Here is a 19607-nt window from a genome sequence, read left to right as displayed (position 1 = left end):
TTAGAAATTAATATAGATTTATTAGATTTTAAATAAAATATATATGTTTAATCAAAATCTTATATTGATTGCAAAAATACCTATGGCTTAGGTAAAGCACAAAAATAGTTGGTAATATGTTATATAAAAATATATACTTATCTATAATTTGAAATCCTTTCACAATTTTGGCACTCTTCTTATCTATCACATACAATTTCCAATATTGTTTTTATAACAAACCAGAATATAAAAAATAGATACAAAATGTGTATAGTTAATAAAATCAAATAAATTATGACTAAGTTATCTTAGCTGCCTTAGTTTACAAAGTTGGCAATTATTATTTTTCCTTATTCTAAGTAATTTTTACCTACAATCTGGGTGTCTATATAAACATTTATAAATCAGTTGTCATAACATTAGTTAGAAGACGGATTCTGTGAGCATTACATGCTTTGCATAAAATATGACCATCTAAAGGGTAGCAACCTCTGCCTTCAGCTTCCGAAGATAAACGAAGACCACAATCTTCACAATTGTAACAGACAACATGAAAATTACGATCCAGCGCCACGACGCGAACAGTTTCTTCTTCGCCTTTGTCAGGCATAATTGGTTGCTCGCACACACAACAACGAGGAGCAAATTTCTTATGAAAATCTTCAATGCAATGAATTTGATTCATAGCATCCACAGTGAATGGTATACCATCAAGTCTTTTCTGACAAACCACACAGGTGAAGCATGTAGGATGATATGGTTTTCCAGTCGCTCTAAGTATCCTGTCCAATATAGGCTCATCACAAACAGAACACTTCTCTAATGTTTGATAATAGTCAGTTTCACAAAAAGGTTGACCTTCAACTGCATAAAATGGCTTTCCCTGCAAATTTGTATTGCAGCGTTCACAACAGAAACATTCAACATGGTACATATTACCCATAGCTTTACAACCTGAACTTTCCCCAACAACCTTCTGATTGCATTTAATGCATGTTCCAAATACATCCAAATCTTGGCTGTCTGAAATAGATTGGACAAGAAGATTGGTTAAAGCATCAACTTCTTCCTCCTTAGGTAGGGGTGATTTTCCTCCACCAACATTGTGCTTGAAGTTTGCTTCATTAATTGCTGGCTTGCTACTTAATGTACTTATCGGCTCATACAGTGACTCATAGGTGGAAGCTTGAGATGCATTATATTCAGGATACTCATTTTGATAAATATGAGGATATTGTCTATCTTGATTAAAATTGATGTTAGCTGTAGCTCTAGCCAATTCACTATAATTAGAACTGACTGGTGATGGCGGGGGCAAATATTCCTCATTGTGATTAGGATCAAATCTTTTAGGTGGAGACAAATGAACAGGTGGGGGTGGTGGAGGTGGAGGAGGGTTAGAACTTTGATATTGTGTATTACTATAAGTTGCATTGTAAACTTTTGAGGGTAAAGGAACATTATTTTTAAATGAAACATTAGGTAAAGTAAGCGGTGTTAGATTGGCATAATCTGTATGTGGCATGTGAATACTGCTGGCATGTCGCATTACGTTATATGATGGCGGCGGCGGCGGTGGTGGTGGTGGCATAGGAACATTGCTGTTTAGAGAAGAAATCTTAAGGGAGAACGATGGCTCACAATAACTATTGACTGAGGCACTGTGAGGAACTTGAGGTTGACCCTTTTTTTTCGGAGGCACAGCTGGTGGCACTTTCTTTATACGTCCAGAATGCAATTCCTTAGTCATTTGTAATTCGGCTAATTGTTTCTCTAATGCTTCCATATTGTCCAGTCGCGACATTGTAAAAATTTGCACAATAAACGTTGAATCACTTACTACTTTTTTTATATATAGCAGTGTTAATCAATCTGATATCATCATTGATTATTGGTTGTAACGATGTATGCGGATTACTAAATAGCCAATAAGTAATGCACTTTACTGATATACTTTTTGAATAAAGTATGACGCATTACTTGACGAGGATACAGATTTGATTTCTAAAATTCTATTCATTAAATTTTTGGTTTGCTCACCAGAAATTATAAAATCCTTAAACTTAAAATGACAATTGACTATTGACATAGTGAAGTGTGAACACACCACAAAGTATATTAAAAGTTTTTTTGGGCTTTAAAAAATATATAATGAATTATTAAACAATAATTATTTTTCGGGTATCATTCATTCATATAAATAATTTATGATATTTTAGAGGAAAAAAATTATGTCTGATATATATTTGAGGTTGGAGTATGTTGATAAACGTTGAGAGGCAGGCACTAATACTTCAAACTTCAGACTGTTTATGGTTTTTATAAATATTTTTTGTTTAAAATTATTTAAACTGATCTTCGTATTTATACGTTAATAATATATGGTTATAAGTAGATAATTGATATTTATTTATTTATTATACATTTTATAAAGTTGAAATGGAGCCAAACATTGTACCTAACAGTTATTTTACAAGTTACGAAGATTTAGAGGTTATATATTCTCCTATTTATTTCGTATAAGTTACTACAATACAATTTCACTCAAAGAGATTTAAGCGTACTTTTTAAAAGTACGTTTTTAATATAATATCTCTGTAACATATCAGATTTGCTCCTCTATAAAGTAGTTAATGCTCATGGACTATAAGAACGTGACTCAAGGTTTCTTCGCAAACAATAATTGTTCATGTGTGAGTGTCACAATATATGTATTCAATTTCAAATACTAAACTTCCATTATAGATTCACAGATTAATGTTGGAAGATGACCCACGGACATCTACATACCGCAAAGTAATACTTAACAATAAGGCCTATTTCAAAGATAAAGTAGTCATGGATATAGGATGTGGAACTGGCATCTTGTCTATATTCTGCGCTCAAGCTGGTGCAAAAAAAGTATATGCAGTTGAAGCTAGTAATTTGGCTAACTTAGCAAGAGAAATTGTAAAAGAAAATAATTTTGAAGAAATTATTGAGGTATTTGCTATTGTATATCTTTATTTTTTATGGGCTAGATAGAAAATAAGCATTTCACGCACACCCTTATCATGTTTTAATTCTACTACTCAGGTAATTCATTGTAAAGTTGAAGATGTAGTATTACCAGATAACATTAAGGTAGATGCTATAGTATCTGAGTGGATGGGATTCTATTTGCTTCATGAAGGAATGCTTGATTCTGTGGTAGTAGCCAGGGACAAGTTTCTGAAAGAAGATGGGGAAATGTTTCCACAAAATGCAGTTATTTATGTAGCACCATGTAGGTGAGACCAAATGTTGATCTACAAAAATATAATTTATAGACATTTAAAGGAATCGTTTAAAAAATTGTAGTTTCTAAGATATTTGATGACAAACATATACACAAATATAAATAACATGCTTCAAGCATGTATATCTTATTTGCATTTAGGAATTTTAAATTCTTAGTTTACACTGTTTATTAAACTTATACTTGATGTATAAATGTTTAATTCAAAAATGTATTTATCAGTGTACCATCATTATATGAAAAATGGGATAATTTTTATGGGGTGTCCATGTCATCATTTTCAAAGCATTTACGGTCAGATAAAAGCCACAAACCAGAAGTCATGCATATTAAAAGTGAAGACTTATTAGGAGAGGAAGTTGCTCTGAATTGGATAAATTTAAGAGATTGTACTGTTGAGGAATTGAACTCTTATTCTGTACACCATGTTGTAGGTGTGTATTTTACAATACAATATTATCAAATATTCCAGAAAACTAAAAAATAAAAAAGCAAGTTAAATTTATTTTATAAGAATTAGATTGTCTTTCTTATATATTTTAAATTTAAAACTATTTATCTAGTAGCCACCTGGTTCATGATTATGGAATTTGAAATCTGGTAATTTCTTGGTATAGACTTTTAGTTTAGTCATATTTGTTAATTAAGATTTAATAATTGTATCATTTATAACATATTTACTTGCAGGAGCAAATAAAAATGGCCGCTACCAAGGACTATGTATTTGGTTTGAATGTATATTTCCTGAACTGACAACTGAACAACTGATAGTCCTAAATACCGGACCAGCAGGTGAACCAACACATTGGAAACAAACAGTTATTTTGTTGCCTGAAGAACAAATAGTTGAAGAAAAAGAACCAATTGCCTTTAAATTAGATATGAATAGAGATGGAGAGAATTCCAGAAGGTACATTTAAGTAATAATTATATTTGTAAATACAGTGTAAACTCTATTTAACGTATCTGGATTTAACAAACTCTCTAAAGTACCATAAAATGCACAGTCCCTTCAGTATATAGAGTTTACACTTTAAATATATTAATCTGTAAAATCATTATGTATGTTATTAAATCAAGACTGGCTTTGTATGTCTGTATGAAGGCGATAAACTCAAAAATGCATAATTGATTTTTGTATAGTTTCACATAGGTAGGTAGGGATATAATTATTGGTGCACAACTGTGATTCAAACACACATCCATAGTTGAAAGGGATGTCATCATGCAAAATTAATTTTATAAGTTATATTGTAGATACAATCTTCAGTTAAGTTTATTGGACCCTGAGGAAATTGAACATCCCATGCCATGTACATGTGAAATGACAAAATGCGTACTCATCAGTGCTGTGATGAAGCAGCAAGTAGAACATGCTGCACAACATAATTCTGTACTGAAAGAGGAACCTATTGATGATGAGTAAATTATGTTTGAAATTAAGAAAAATGTGTTTGATTGACTTTGACTTTAAAAGATATTTTGTTTAGAAAGACAATATGAGAAGGCTAAAAATCAAATAAATGTCAAAATAATTATTTAACATGTTTTTTTTACGCCCTTTATAATAGTACCAGGCGTAATTTCTTCGAGACCTTTTTTTTTAATCAAGGTGGAAATGTGTTCTCGAACTCACTCCACTCCAAAACCTCGTGAACACAACCGCATCAAAAGCCTTCGTGGTTGCATTCGCTTTCTAGGAGGCCCCTAGCCTTTTAGCCATGCCGTTAACAGTGTGAACTACACTGATGGCAAGAGATAGACGAATCTTCTCGTTGTCTCCCCCTACCATTTTTTCTCCATATAAGATCCCTTTGAAGGCCGAGACTTTACCCATAAAAACTTAAATTATTACATAAATTTAACATTATCCTTAATTCTACCTTTTCGTCTTTGTTAAAGTAGCGCATTAACACTTCAGTACAAACTTAATTTAGCTTTAATAATATGAGAAATTTACAATAACAATATACATATAAGAAATAAAGAATAATCTTTAAAATAAAGCTATCAAAAGGAGTAATTAAGGTTGACATTCGTACTTTATAATTAAGTACAATACGTTATTTTACAATATAGAGATGCTATAAAAGAAGTATAAAGTAGACAAAAATACTTTATTTAGTATGTGATTTCTTTAGTCGTTAATATTTTTTCGTTTAACCGAATTTATCGATTGGCGCTAAATCGATGCTTTGATATTGATTGTATCTATACAGCATCTTTGCTGTGCAATTGTTGACATAATAATTTAATACAAACTGCAAAAAGCGATAAAAATATATTTTTAAATATTTTAGTTTGATACTATGGACTGTTTTCACACAGTGCCTGGAAGAGATCGCTCGAAAGCGATAAGGCCGCCAGTTGCCCTCATTCCCATTTAATTATGTTAAATTTTTATTGTGAAATGCAAATGTTAATAAATAAATAAATACTTTTTTCGTCTACCAATGCACTTTGGTTACAAAAAATATAGGTAGCAACACTATGAGTAACTCACATAGGAGGCAAATAAAAATTTGAGATTCTCGTTAATTTTGTTTAATATCGAAGCATATTTGTTACTGATTGGGTGAGCTGGGCTTCAGCACTGAGCCACCGGTTATAGTCTAGACGCATTAACAGCCTAGCTAAGTATACACCACACGGTTTTTCACGCAGAGATACCAGAAGTTGCATCAATTGTTTCACAAGTTTGTTAAACCTGAAACGTAAAATTATAAAGAATTTGTTGCATTAATGTTTAATATCGAAGCATATTTGTTACTGATTGGGTAAAAGGCCTACCAACTCTCAAAAAAACGTATTTTTACCAGAAATCGAATGATATGCAATTTTTGGAGATTTTTCGTAACGCTTCCCAGTGTTGGCTTCAGCGTGCGACTCTCATCCCTGAGGCAATAGGTTCAAACTCCGACTACACCAATGGACTTTATGTCGCCTGAAGAAGACGCAGAAAGCTGATCACCTACTCGTCTCTAATAGGCAGAGAAATGATAATGAAACATACAGAATCTGGACGTAAAAAGGTTGTAGCACCACTATTGTAACATAACTTAAAAAATGATATCGAATCATAACGTTTTCAATATACCAACCTCGTAACGTAAAAATTGCACGCTCACACAAGACTAGCGCTACACGGCATGTCCAGTTTTTATAATAATAAGTCTTTATATTGTTAATTATAATGTTTAAAGAACTTTATTTTCTCATTACAAAATTGTATTTTATTCTCATGAGAAACAGTATATACGAGCGAGATACACGTGCCAATTTCAGTCTAGTAGATTTACTCTGACATGTATTTTTAATGTCCTTTTGAATTTGTTAAACGCGCTAATATTGCGAATTTTAGATGGTAATGTTAAATAAAAAGTATGAATCGATATTGTAGTTATAAGTGAATACTATTCAAAAGAAACAAATGTAAACTTGACGCAATGAGAAATAAACGGTTAATGAATTTTACCTTTCCGAATATCCTCGTATATAATAATCTTCATCGTCAGCATCTGTGGTTACCTCGCTGAGGTTGCAAAAAGAGTGGCCAAGTCGTAATAACTCAACTATATTATTTAAAACCGGGTTATTAATACTGTCTAATGTATCAGATCCCTCTGTGTCTTCTGCCTGTAATGGAAACTGCATTTAAGCATTATCCGAAACGACCAATATTTGATACTTGATATTAATTGACGAACTTTACAATAAATTTCATTTAACATAAAAAATCACGAGTGCAATTCAGTGAATTCAAAAGTTTTGGGTTTCAAAATAATGAGACGAATGTAATTTTTATTATTAAGTTTTATATCAATTTGTAATTTTTATAAAAACTACAATGATTAAAAAAGTTTTTATAATAAATAATATGTAAATTAAAACTTTTTACTATCTCAATGTATTAGACTTTTCTTTAAATTATTTATTTATTTCAATTACAAGTTTTAATTTTTAAGATTGACATCAATCTGTAGTTTTTAACTAAAATAATTAAAGTTTGAGAGGCGATGAAACGAAAAAGCGACAATAAAAAGAGACAGTCACATAAATTCATAATTTTTGATGCCGTCATAGATTATTCGCCGATCATAAGATTATTAAGAATACCTTAAAATTCCCCCACTACTCTGAATGAATAATAATTGGCAGACATTTAATTTGCGCTGATGTTGTGTTGGAATTTGAACGAAAGTCCAATTTTAGAATGGTAATAGAAGTTGTATGGTAAACTGGCTGATAAGCAAACGGATACACCTCAGCACCAGCAGTAATTTTAATCGAATAGTTAAAACTAATATATAAAATAAAAATTGAGCAGCTGGGCTAGGCAAGTGGGCGTGAATCTAAAGGGAAGCGATAACTCCAATCGTGTAGTAAGCAAGTTGTATAGGAAATCTATGCGTTTAAGCTATCAAAGCCGGGCATTGTATTGACGATTAACATAACTTAAAATAAGTATGGTAGGTACCATACTTATTATACTAAAAAACGTTTGTAGGGGGAACCATTTTTGTGAAAAAAAAATTATTACATAACAGGGGGCAAAAGGGCACATGATATTAAGTGACACCGCCCATAGACACTCCTCACATTCCTTTTAAAAATTAGTACGCTCTTTTCTTGAAGAACAATTGATCGAGCTGGTTCAGAATTACTTCTGTAAGCATCTGCTTCGACATAGTGGTAGTGGGCGGCATAAACTGCCCTAGAAAAGCTCAGTTGTGGAATTCTTACCGTAACAGTCAAAAAAGACTGGCTCAATATATCGGCCAGGAAATTCGCGTGCGCCTTCTTAAGCTTCTCGAAATCGTTGGTTTTGCTGACAGCGTCCATTAAACGTGAGAAATTCGTCTCCAAGACATCCGCTTGGAGATAATGTTGTAGGTTATCCATTAAAAACATTAATTTGTTATGAAGTTGACATGAGTTAAATCTGAAATCAGACTTCGACTTGTGACTATGTGAAAATTTTGACACAAATCTCACATAGTTAATAATTTAATTATATTAAGACAACTTACCGAGACGAATTTTTGTATGTCTTCCATAAAGCGTGTAGATCGTGCTGCGTTTTCTTGATGCGCAAGAGCAAGCGGAACATATCATTGTAGCGTGCTAGTACTTCCGGTGCGAACAACAGGTGTAGGGGCCATTTGAAATCGTATTTTAATATTATTGTTGACCAACCGTCCGCCGCTGTATAAAAATTTGTGACGCTTGAGGAAAATACTTAAATTTTTTTTCTGAATAACAAATACCTATAGTTATTTTATACATAATTAATATACTGTACTATATTTTGTTATTGATAATTTTAAGCAATACATAAAAAACAAGATCCTAGAATTAAACAAATACATCAAAAAATGGGCTCAATACCTTTGAACTTTTTTCAAATGTAACTGAACCTATATTGTTAAAAGTTATATATATTGATGTTCTCAAACTGATAATCTTTGCTTTTAGTCGGGGTAATTTTTTAAATACCTGAGCTGCTGTCTTCCTGGAGCGACAAGTTATCAGATGCATTAGGCTTGACGTAGGGCAATTCGAAGCTGAACTTTTCAATATCAGCACTGTTGCTTAGGAATACTGATCTGGCAGCTAATTGAAATGCTTGGTTCATATCTACAAATAGTACAAATAAAATCAAAATATCAAAGAATCGAAGAACAGGCAATAAACTCTCCGTCGCTCTTTTAAATAGCCATGGTGTTTTTTTTGGTTAGAAAATGTTTGGAAGCAACAGAAACCATATGGGTTATTCGACAAGATTTTAAAAAGCATTTTTTGATTAGTGACTAGAACCTACACAAATTGCTATTGTTCATTCTGATGAGGATTAAAAAAAAATATCAAATTAGATATTCATAATTTCAAAAACCCGCCAAAACGCTTCTCTGGCCAAGATGGCGTCGAAAGAGTTTTTATAACGATGGTACGTCAATACGTTTATAAACGTCGTGTTTTCTACGTGTTAATTATTGTGGAATAAAACAAATACACATATTTCGATCCAGATCAATCTCTGTATCTCAGTCTCAAAAGCTACGACTACGCCTATACTTTAAGGATGTTTTAACAATAGTATTAGAGTAGCAGATTGTTCAGTTAAACTATTTTTTTCTTCTGATTGGAACAATACATTACCTCTAGTAGATGTTCTGGTAGTTGGTTTGTCCAATAAACGTGAGGTCAAACGAAGTAGTTCCAAAAAGAGTTCCCCTCGGCCCAAGAGGTAGAAGTCTTTCATCAGATACAACTCGTGAAGGAGTTGAGCTTCTTCCACTGCGACTATCCATAAATGCTAATTGCAAATGTAATGTAATATATGCATCCTTAAGAGTTAATTTTGTGATAATAATGTTAGTACGAGATTTGACGATAGGTATTCTATTATAAATTAATTATCTACTATAGTTCTTTAATACAAAGAGTTTGAAAAAATTTACTGGAAACTAAAAATCGTATGGAGTGCCGCCATGCTTACAGTTGGAATATACCTAAGTCAAAGAGGATCGCAATCCATTCAATATAAATTCCTCATAACTCTAAAAATAAATGTTTCAACCTACAATTAAATCTCACAATTTTTTGTCTGTAGAATATATTTGATTCCCATATATTTAAAATATCCTAAAAGAATACTTTTTATAGGAACATTGTACTCATAAACTAACCTTAGTAACACATTCTTTTATGTCTCTCACTACAGACTTCAAATGGCACACTTCAAACTCATCAGGATTTTTAAGCTTTTGCAACTTTTCATGAAATTCCGCTTCTTTCTCTTCCCAAATTGTAAACCTGAGATATGTAATTCTGTAGTCAATTTCAAAACTTACCTCTATAAGATAATTAGTTTTGAATAAAATTTACACAATGAAAAAGAGAATTCAATGTTTTTGAAAGAAAACTACTTTTAATTAAAGTAAAAAACAACTATCATTTTTACATTTGTATAGCAAGTTAACTTTTTTTACTTTGATTTTTCCATTATTATTATGGTAAAATTAAATAGTTTTCATGTACTAAATTTTATTTTGCCTGTTTATCTATAAACTGCATATTTTACCCTTACTACTAAGTATTTGTTATAAATAGTGAATTGAAGTTACCTTCATCCATCAAGTAATACATACCAAAAAGAAGTCATATAATCGGATTCATATAGTTAAGTTAGATGTCAGTTGTTTGAAACAAATTCTTTGTTTGAAAATCAGTATCAACTGACTTTAATCATTGAAAGCAAGGGTTTATAACATATAACAGGCTGCACTAACAAAAATCTTCAAGTGTAAGATGATTGTTAACATTTGCACCTCTAATAATTAAGTAAAATATATATGTATATGTAACTTAACTAATGCTAGGTTATGTAACTCTGGATATATAAAATTTATGTTGATTTAAGTTGCTAGCTAGTCTGATTGTGATCTACATTTTATTTTTTATTTTATTTGTTACTTTTTAAGAGTTAAAATAAATGAATAGAATCCATGTCTTTTGTATGAATTAATTGATAGTTTTGAAAAATAAACATACCTTCTTGACTCAATGTTAATCTTCTGTAATGGTATCAATGCTTTGCTCATAGAAAAAATATTATTTTTCTTTACTTTTTTCGGATCGAAACCAAATAGTATGACTGTTTTTCCCACAAACAATATCTCTTGTGCTAAAGACAATGGTATGAAATACGGTATCATTGTTGAGTTCAAATTATAACCACAATCCAGAGGTGTTTGCTGTAGCTGTAAGGATTTCGTTATAAGTCTAGAATTCTTAGACATATATCTTCTATTACAAAAAATTGCAGAAAAGAGAGCAGTGTTAGCACCAAAATATTTAATAGATATATATAAGGTAGTCGTAAAAAATTAACATTGATAAAATTTATTTCTTACTGTTGACACTAGTGACTTCTCACAGGTAATTGTGGTTGATTGATATGATAAAAAAGTATCTGTTGAGTCATTCTTCTTTAAACTATTAATGAAAAATTCTTCATAGGGATCTCTTAGCTCTCCATATAATAACCAAGTGCATAGTTGATTCATAAACACAGCATTGATATTTGAAAAAATTCTGAAAGAATTAATTATAAAAACACTTTAAACAATTAAACAGTCCAAAGAATACATATATCATAGTATCTCTTAGCAATTGAAAGTCAAAGGATAATGTGTGGTATAACTTACTTAACAATAGCTTCATGTACCATTTCATTGCCACTCAAAATATATTGATGCAAGAGGCTTAAAATCTGACAACCAACAAGTCTTCTCTCCTTTAACATTGTAATTATTCTGTTTATGGTATTAAATAGGCCTTGATATTTCTCAACATAGCTATATACAAATGCTAATGTGTAATTTTTATTACCAATAACAAGATTTTCTACATCTTTAAGAGTTTCTTTATAAGACTGTAGAACTTCTGATATTCCCTCACTTAATGCTTGACCATATAAACCAAACATTCTATGTCCAGATGCTGAAAAATGTTTTAAGTTTTAACTTAAGATTATCCATTACTAACCCTGTCACAATGACTTAGGTTCTTACAAATAGCATATCACTGGCAGAGCAAAGAATTGACGGAATATAAATAATCTACCTTAAAGATTTGATTTAAAGTGTATCAAAGAATACCTTCATGAGTTTTTCTTGACAAATATCCAGTTCCAATTACGAAATTTTGGATCTTATGGTGACTATATGCAATTTTTGATATTTGTTTGTAAATGACAGCATCTCCTTCATTAGCGTAAGTAAGTGGTTCTTGCTAAAAGAAAAGCATTGAAAGACTAGAATATTCACAGTATTGCTGCTGTAAGAATTTTTCAAGCTAAATATTTATCATTTAAAATATGATGTAAATAATTATATCTAATCTTTAACCTGGACCCCTTCCGATGTTTGGCAACAATCCCAAAGAATTAATAGAGCATCATGTATCATTTTATAATATAATTTAAAATGGTATTCGAATGAACAAATATTTATAAAATAAAATTAAAAAAGTTCTTTAACTTTGTAATAACGCACATATATTGCAAAAAAAAAACTGGGCACCATTTGTTAGTTTTTTATTTTAAAAACAAGGGCTTATTTACTGTTTGCGTTTTACAATATTCAATATTGAGTATTGTATTGGGATTGGCTGCTAATTCTGTCAGCAATTATTTAAAACTGTCAATTGTCATATTAACTGATAAATAAAGTACACAGATTGATTAAAAAAGGTTATTTTTAAAATTTTACACGTCTTCTTTAAGAAACACACTTCTTCGTATTTACTACACACCTAATTTTTTTTTGTAATTCTTTAACTCTCAACGTCGGTTAAAATAATTATGGGAAAGATACCTAACGAAGAAGTGGATACAGAGAATGGGAAATATTTTTTTACAAATTATTTAAGAGAGTGGTAGAGAATTTAAAAATTATTTCTCTCTTACACGTACAACTAAAATATCTTTATTCAACAAATCTTTACATGTCAGTTGTCGAGGCTTCCCAGTATTTCCCATATTTGTGTCGGAAATCCTCGCTCGTGAAGACTTTTTTGTGGGGAGTGTGTGCATATGGACGTATGTAGTAGGGTGAATGCCAAATTTTTCATTCCTATTAATACCTTGTGTCTATATCTACATAAGGCATGTATCATATTTAAGCCAATATTCGCTAATTTAGATGGAAAATCAAAATCAGGTAAATCATTTTTAGTTTAAACCAATAAAAAATAGAAAATTATCTATTTTTAATTGGCAGCTGTAATGTTGCCGTTATGTACACGATATCACTTATTTAAAAAAATAATTTTTGTAGATTAATGTAAATATGTTATCTGTTTCATATATTTTGTTTATCAATGTAATCTGTTTTGGGTATGTACATTGTGTGTGTTTCTTTATATGTATGTTAGCTGTAAGATTACTTATAAATAAATAAATTTCTTATTTTACATAGGACGCAAAAAAATCTTCTTGTTTGGGGGTTAGTTTGGATGGTTTCAAAATAAAATCACTATCATCACTAGACCATTTTATTAAATTAGAAAAATCATGATATAAATATGTGCGTTCATTAGTCGTTCACGTGATGAAATAAAATAGCTGCTCAAAAAGAAATTTATGAAATAAAAAAAAAATGGTACGACATCTCATGGACAATAATTAAGTACAACTACAATAAAATATATTCATGTGAAAAATTAAATAGCTGCCTTAAAACCGTATGACGCTAAAAAGATTAATAAATGCAAAACTCCTACATTAGTAAACGGTCGAAAAAAATACATCCAAATAAATGTTATCTCATAGCTCTCATTAATATTTCCCTATAGTTACAATTTGTTAACCTTACAGCTATGGTAATTAGACAAGTACAAAATGATATTTTACTCTTAAAAATATATATTCGTAACTTAAACTAGGGTCAGTTGTATAATTCACGACTATACGATAAAGTGTCTCATTCAACCAGTATTAAAAATCGATGCATTTATCATTCAAAATTATGTCGTAATATATCCATTTTCCTAGAAGCACTTCAAATTAAATACAGTGCGTAACACTATACCAATACATTCCTCTATTCTAAATTTCACAAACACACAATTTCAGTGTTGGAAGAACTATGCTAATGGCTAAAACGTTACGATATGTCGTATTTAAAATTCATGCACACAATGGCACATTTAGCCAACATGATAAAAATGTAAAATAGCATCGCCATAATTTGTGTTCTAAGTTTAAAATTCATCTACTAATTAACCTCACTCATATCGTCTAATTGCAACGTTGTCACTGAAGTACAGCTGTCTCTTTTCAACTCCTTTCGACAATTTTGACAGAAAGAGACGAAAGTACTTTAGTCAAAAGGGCAATAAGACTTATCTTTTATGAATGTGGGTAAGTCTTTAATTACGCAGTAAATACAACGCCAAAGTTCCGAAATTCGTACTCTTGTGCACAATTCCATTACGAGGTTATCCAACATTCTCGAAATAAATGCAAATTTCGGTAAATGCCGATCGAAGCAATAAATAAAATCGAGCTGCAATGTCGACTAGGTTTCTTACAAAAAAAAATAATTTGGGGCGTTCATAGGTTTTAAGGGGGCACGTACGGTGGCGGTTTTCTGTACGTGGGGGTCGCTTTGGGCCTTGGGGGCGTTCTGGAAGCTGCGAAGGGCGGGGGCGGTCTGTAGGGCGCGTCCTCTCCCGACCTGTAGTCTGGGGCGGGCGGGAGTAAGGGCGGTTTCTCTTCGCGCATGATGACGGGGCTCTTGTCGACAGGCTCGGTGTCAGTTCTTTCTTCCAACTCATCTTGGAAGATGACTGGGATACCCTTTGACCGGAACGCTTGGCGCTCTTCTTCATCGCCAACACTCATTTTTCCTACAAAATATATTAAAACTATTTAGTTATTTAGATAACAACTGAATAGCTCTACTGGCTCTATTCACAACTAGACTTTTCTAGAGAGCGCTTTTAGGCGCCATAATTTTTTATAGAGAGTCCAGGACTTCTGAATAGCATTTGGTATATATGTCGCAGTAAAGTAGTTAAATCAGAGAGTTAATTGAATCTCTAGACAGTTAATTAAAAATCGATGTCCAATCAAGTCGCTAAAGTTCCGTCAGACAAGTGACTGAACGAAACGTTTAATGAGTTTCCTAAACGTTCCTAGGCAACAAGACTAACCTAACCTAACCATTTACTATAAAGTAAAACCCGGAATTTCCAAGCTCTCAGTTCTTCACGATCGCACCGAAATAGAAATTAACACTGTCTACAGATTCAATTAACTCACTGATTTAACTACTTTACTGCGACACATACAATCTGAGTATATTTATTTATATATAAAATGTATAAATTTAACACTAGCCAATAAACAAAGCGTGTATCTGTGGCGTTTTGATTGTTTTAATTAAATTAAAATGTGCACCAATAATTAATCTGTGCATTACATAGAATTCGTCACCTTTTTCTTGTCAAGAATTGGCATGACCTGATCGAAATTTAGATTAATTGTATTATTAATTTTGTGGCTACATACGAAACCTTCATTCATTAAAGTAATAAAAAAATATCGTATTTCAAAGCTTTTGAAAATGGAATTAAAGTCAAAAGCATTGCCATACTAAAAAAAAAAGAAGAAAAATGGCATTGGCCCGGAATTTCAGGGACTATTGTAGATTCTTTTAGGTCTTAATCGATTCATAGTTAAATTAAAAGTCTAAGTTTGAGTTGATAGTTAATTCAATTTTAAAGCGAAAGATTTTATTTCTCCCCAAATCCGTCAATTGTTTTTTTTTAATTTGACTTTTCTTACCGGTTCTCCGCCGTCGATACAAGACACAGGCGATGATTCCCGCCAACAAAATCATACACACAATAACCACAGCCGGGATCACGAACGTCACCAAATAATCAGAGTACTCCGGACTTGCGTTTTGAGTTTTGCTATTCGCATTTCCGATTGGTGTCAAGGGCTTAATTATCTTCGTGCTCTGCTCCGCACAAAGACCCAAAGGTATGAGCCGTATGGACATCACTTTAAGGTCCTTATCAAAGATCTGATCCACCTTCTCTTTGAGGTTGCCCCCCATTGCCCCTCTTTCGTCAACGATTATAGAGTTGCGTAGTTCTTCAATTTCTCGTTTGGGACACCTGTCCATTGGTAGGCTTGTGTTGTACCTGTAAATTTACATAAAGATTTATCCTCTATACAAAATATGTTAGTTTTATTATAGTCTAAGATCCCATAGCTCTAATCTGTGTGTGACTGTGTGTATTTTTTGAAGAAATTATTAATAAATGTAAAAAGGGACCCTATAAATAACTGCGGCATTTTTCTGTAATAAATTTTACGTAAAAATAATCATAAAAACATCAATAGATCAATAGATGCCTATAAAAATAAAAATAAATGTATTTTAAAAGAAATTTTAACTGTAATGAGTAAACTCGCTTTGTGTCAGAAAATTTTTAACGCAGAGTACATAGTAACGAGAATACAGAGTATAAAAATAAATAGAATCAATGGCGCTATAACTATTTTAGGTTTGGGCCTCAGATTTCTGTATCAGTTTCATGATTATTTGTCAATCGGTAAGTAGGTGATCAGCCTCCTGTGCCTGACACACGTTATCGACTTGTTGGGTATAAGGCAAGACGGTTGCCTTATGATATTATCCGTCATTCGAATGTTAAATGCGCACATAGAAATAAAGTCCATTAGTGCACAGCCTGGGCTCGAACCTACGACCTCAGAGATGAAAGTAGCACGCTAAAGCCACTAGGCCAACTCTGCTCTCATAATTATACAGAATATACAAAGTACAATATTATGAAAGATATGAATAAAAGCTTTTATTACTATTGGCAACATTTTTCTCATAAATTCTGGGAATTAAAAATCCATACCATATAATAGTCGGAGGATTATCAGTAATGCTTTGAATTCTGATGTTCTCCGTCTCTTTCTGGTCGAACAGAGCTCCCAACTTCTCGACGATCTTTCTCTTATTCGCAGCCGTTTCCATCAGATTGGGTGAAGGATCCATCGTCATCTGGAACTCTACTGTGGGCCGAATCGTTGGTGCCTTCGCTACTTCCACTATGAGGCTGTCATATGCGCTCTTTTTGCTCGAATCTTCTGCGATCTGAAAAAAGAGAAAGAGACTCCTTTGTATTATCGTAATAAATTTAATATGGACTAAAGTGCATCCCAGTATGGATACGACTAGTATTACAAGCTATGGGAATAAAAGTAACAGACGAAATATTGGTCAACAATAGGTTCAGCGGCTTCTTTCTTGAATTTGCTGTAAATGTTATACAAAAAGTTGTTAAGAGAAATAGGTAATGTTTAATCAACCGGGTTATCAATACCATTTACATTAAGTTGTACATATACGTTAGTTATTCATTACCTGCGACGACAACTTAGTCGGGGAATGAGCTAGAAAATATATTTTTTTAAAAGTAGAGAGGCAAATTTTAGATTATTTACAGTTTTTAAAGTACAGTGTAAACTCTCTAAAGCGTCGAAATCAATGGGCTTTAGTTGGTTTAGCTTGCTCTTTGATACAATGATACACTCTCATAGCATTACACACACTCGCAATAACGACGAAAATGGAGTAATAAAGTACTTTTTAAGTTGCTAAAATGTATCATTACACACACTCGAAATAACGACGAAAATGGAGTAATAAAGTACTTTTTAAGTTGCTAAAAATAGTAAAATCTGCGCTCTTTTGTCGCTTTATTATCCTAGCCCGTAATACACTCGACTCGGCATCATGCATACAAATGTTCTAAGAAATTCGTTCTTTTGCTTACAAATTGGGATTTGTAAGCAAAAGAATTCATGAATTATCTATACGTTTTTCTTATCTCCACTTAACGACAACTCTCTATATCGTTATATAGAGTTTACACGTATTCATAAATATGTAATATTTGCGGAACCAAAGACTTACGCAATTAAATGGACTTACCAGTTGGTAATGAACACTGCCCTGATCGTTGGCGGAGGGTAGACCATAGAACTCTTGGTTGTTGGCATCGAACTGCAACCAGTTGTTGGATGGGATTTCAGAACGGTCGCTGAATCGAAGAGACAAGTGCAAGTTGCGGGTACCACCGTCTTCTGGGTCGAAGAATGTGTCCTGAAAATTATATTTTTCAATATTACCACTGCATATAGACTGTTAAATAATAATAATTACGGTACCGACTTATTTTATAGAAAAAAAAAACAAAACGACACTTGACATTGACAGTTTAGTTTACATGATTGAGAGATGTCTCTATATATTTTGATATAAATCTTTGCAATTTTGTATTTAGTATTTTTGTCGTAGATTTAACCCGATGAAATACGTTTCAAGTATTAGTATACTCTATGTTGTCACTCACCTCAGGCACCTTGTAAACCAGAAGATGTCCCACAGTAGCCGTTAGATGGTCCACCTGGTTTCTCGTGACGGGTGGATAGGTGTCAGGAGCCTTCGTGGCCGGAGCCACTGCACACCTGCCCAGCCCACGCCAACCTACGGCACTCACTTTCAGCTCCGGGGACATCGCTCGAGCTAGACCTGCTGATGGGGATCCGGGTTCGCTCTCCGATTCTAATATCTAAAAGTGATTGGTGATTAGATAACATTCTCTAAAACATGTAAATATATAATTATATTTCTTCAATTAAATTAGATTATTAATTATCTATTTTGTTTTTAGAGATGTTCATTTAGTTTTGTTTGTTAGTCTGTGGAAAAGACGCTAGTTTAGTTTAGTGTGTCAGTCATTTTTAATTTAAATACGAAGTGTTTGGTTATGAGTACATTTTGGATTGATAATAAAAGAAATAGGATAAAAGTGATTTTCAACTGAAACAACAAACTCGAAATATTGTTTCTTAAAATAAATAATTTTGCAACACATTTGAGTTTAACTCCCTTATAAATATATAAATGGTATTGAGTTAAAGTTTTAAATCAAAATATATAGTTTAAACATATATAAGGTTATGCCCGCTAGAAATTCAATAAATAATTGAGCCACACTTAAAATATTTTGGTCTAGTGATCATAGGTGAATATTGCCATATACAAGGACAAAACTATTTTTATGACAATACCTATTTATATATATATAAAAACCAATTGCGAAATTTAAAATAATTATAAGTGTATAATAATACATAGCTTCAATCCGGTAAAAAAGTGTTTTCTTTAAATGTGTAAAAGCTATGTTAACAAAAGACAATACTATAACCAATTTATGTTTAGTATGCGAGTTATGTAACCTAACATTAGTTAAATTACATATATATTTTAGTTAGTAATAAAAGCGTAAACAATGATCGCGCACTTGAAGCCAATATGAGCCCTTTAGTTTTTACCACACTTATAAATTGTAATTTAACATTATCGTTTCCGATAATGTCCAATAACAAAAGTGTCACTTAGATTTACGAACTCTTCAATACGTCAAGTTAGTTCTTTGTTAATCCATCATCGCAACCCCCCTACCCCTAATATTATCTTTGTTATAAGCTAATGCTTAAACAATTAAAGCCAGTTGACTCAGTTTAAAACAAAGTGTTTTGTTAAAGATCGAGTCTACAACCATGTTACAACCTTTTTTAGGTCTGGTTCAGATTTCTGAAACTGTTTCGTGGTAATTGGTCAATCCAATAAGCAAGTAGGTAATCTGCCTCCTGTGCCTGACACGCCGTCGACTTTATCTTTTATTACTCTAAGACGAGGTTTCCTCACGATGTTTTCCTTCACCGTTCCAGCGAATGTTAAATACG

The 19607-nt window shown here is 32.2% G+C and overlaps 4 protein-coding genes across 7 annotated transcripts in view; 1 reads left to right on the top strand and 3 right to left on the bottom strand.

Annotated features, from left to right (window-relative positions):
- Positions 1–68: 68 nt before the first annotated feature.
- On the bottom strand, positions 69–2045 carry LOC123713608 (lipoma-preferred partner homolog). Its single transcript, XM_045667357.1, has one exon. It carries the CDS (start codon positions 1784–1786, stop codon positions 380–382), a length of 1407 nt encoding a protein of 468 aa, XP_045523313.1. The 5' UTR covers positions 1787–2045; the 3' UTR covers positions 69–379.
- A 168-nt stretch (positions 2046–2213) lies between these two features.
- On the top strand, positions 2214–4797 carry LOC123713751 (probable protein arginine N-methyltransferase 6.1). Its single transcript, XM_045667576.1, has 6 exons — positions 2214–2475; positions 2728–2964; positions 3058–3251; positions 3482–3693; positions 3947–4169; positions 4517–4797. The coding sequence occupies exons 1-6, from the start codon at positions 2422–2424 to the stop codon at positions 4683–4685; spliced, it is 1089 nt and encodes a 362-aa protein (XP_045523532.1). The 5' UTR covers positions 2214–2421; the 3' UTR covers positions 4686–4797.
- A 990-nt stretch (positions 4798–5787) lies between these two features.
- Positions 5788–12388, bottom strand: LOC123713580 (gamma-tubulin complex component 4). The gene is made up of 12 exons (XM_045667309.1): positions 12172–12388; positions 11923–12055; positions 11470–11764; positions 11176–11356; positions 10814–11022; positions 9949–10075; positions 9419–9575; positions 8756–8896; positions 8290–8464; positions 8003–8201; positions 6735–6895; positions 5788–5966 (listed from the first exon to the last, which is right to left on the bottom strand). The coding sequence occupies exons 1-12, from the start codon at positions 12229–12231 to the stop codon at positions 5804–5806; spliced, it is 2001 nt and encodes a 666-aa protein (XP_045523265.1). The 5' UTR covers positions 12232–12388; the 3' UTR covers positions 5788–5803.
- Positions 12389–13304: 916 nt separating this feature from the next.
- The window catches only part of LOC123712721 (dystroglycan 1), an 88656-nt gene continuing 82353 nt past the window's right edge, over positions 13305–19607 (bottom strand). For all 4 annotated transcript variants that reach the window (XM_045665941.1, XM_045665940.1, XM_045665943.1 and 1 more), the window contains 5 exons: positions 18209–18427; positions 17788–17958; positions 16709–16947; positions 15615–15979; positions 13305–14674 (listed from right to left, as the gene is read on the bottom strand). In XM_045665941.1, coding sequence (XP_045521897.1) covers positions 14388–14674; positions 15615–15979; positions 16709–16947; positions 17788–17958; positions 18209–18427 — 1281 coding nt within the window. In that variant the 3' untranslated portion in view covers positions 13305–14387. The remainder of the gene's footprint in view (positions 14675–15614; positions 15980–16708; positions 16948–17787; positions 17959–18208; positions 18428–19607) is intronic.

Source organism: Pieris brassicae, chromosome 8 (assembly GCF_905147105.1).
Source record: "Pieris brassicae chromosome 8, ilPieBrab1.1, whole genome shotgun sequence".
Lineage (NCBI taxonomy): Eukaryota > Metazoa > Arthropoda > Insecta > Lepidoptera > Pieridae > Pieris > Pieris brassicae.
The sequence above is the reverse complement of the archived record's forward strand: the minus strand, read 5'-3'. Positions and strand labels throughout refer to the sequence as shown.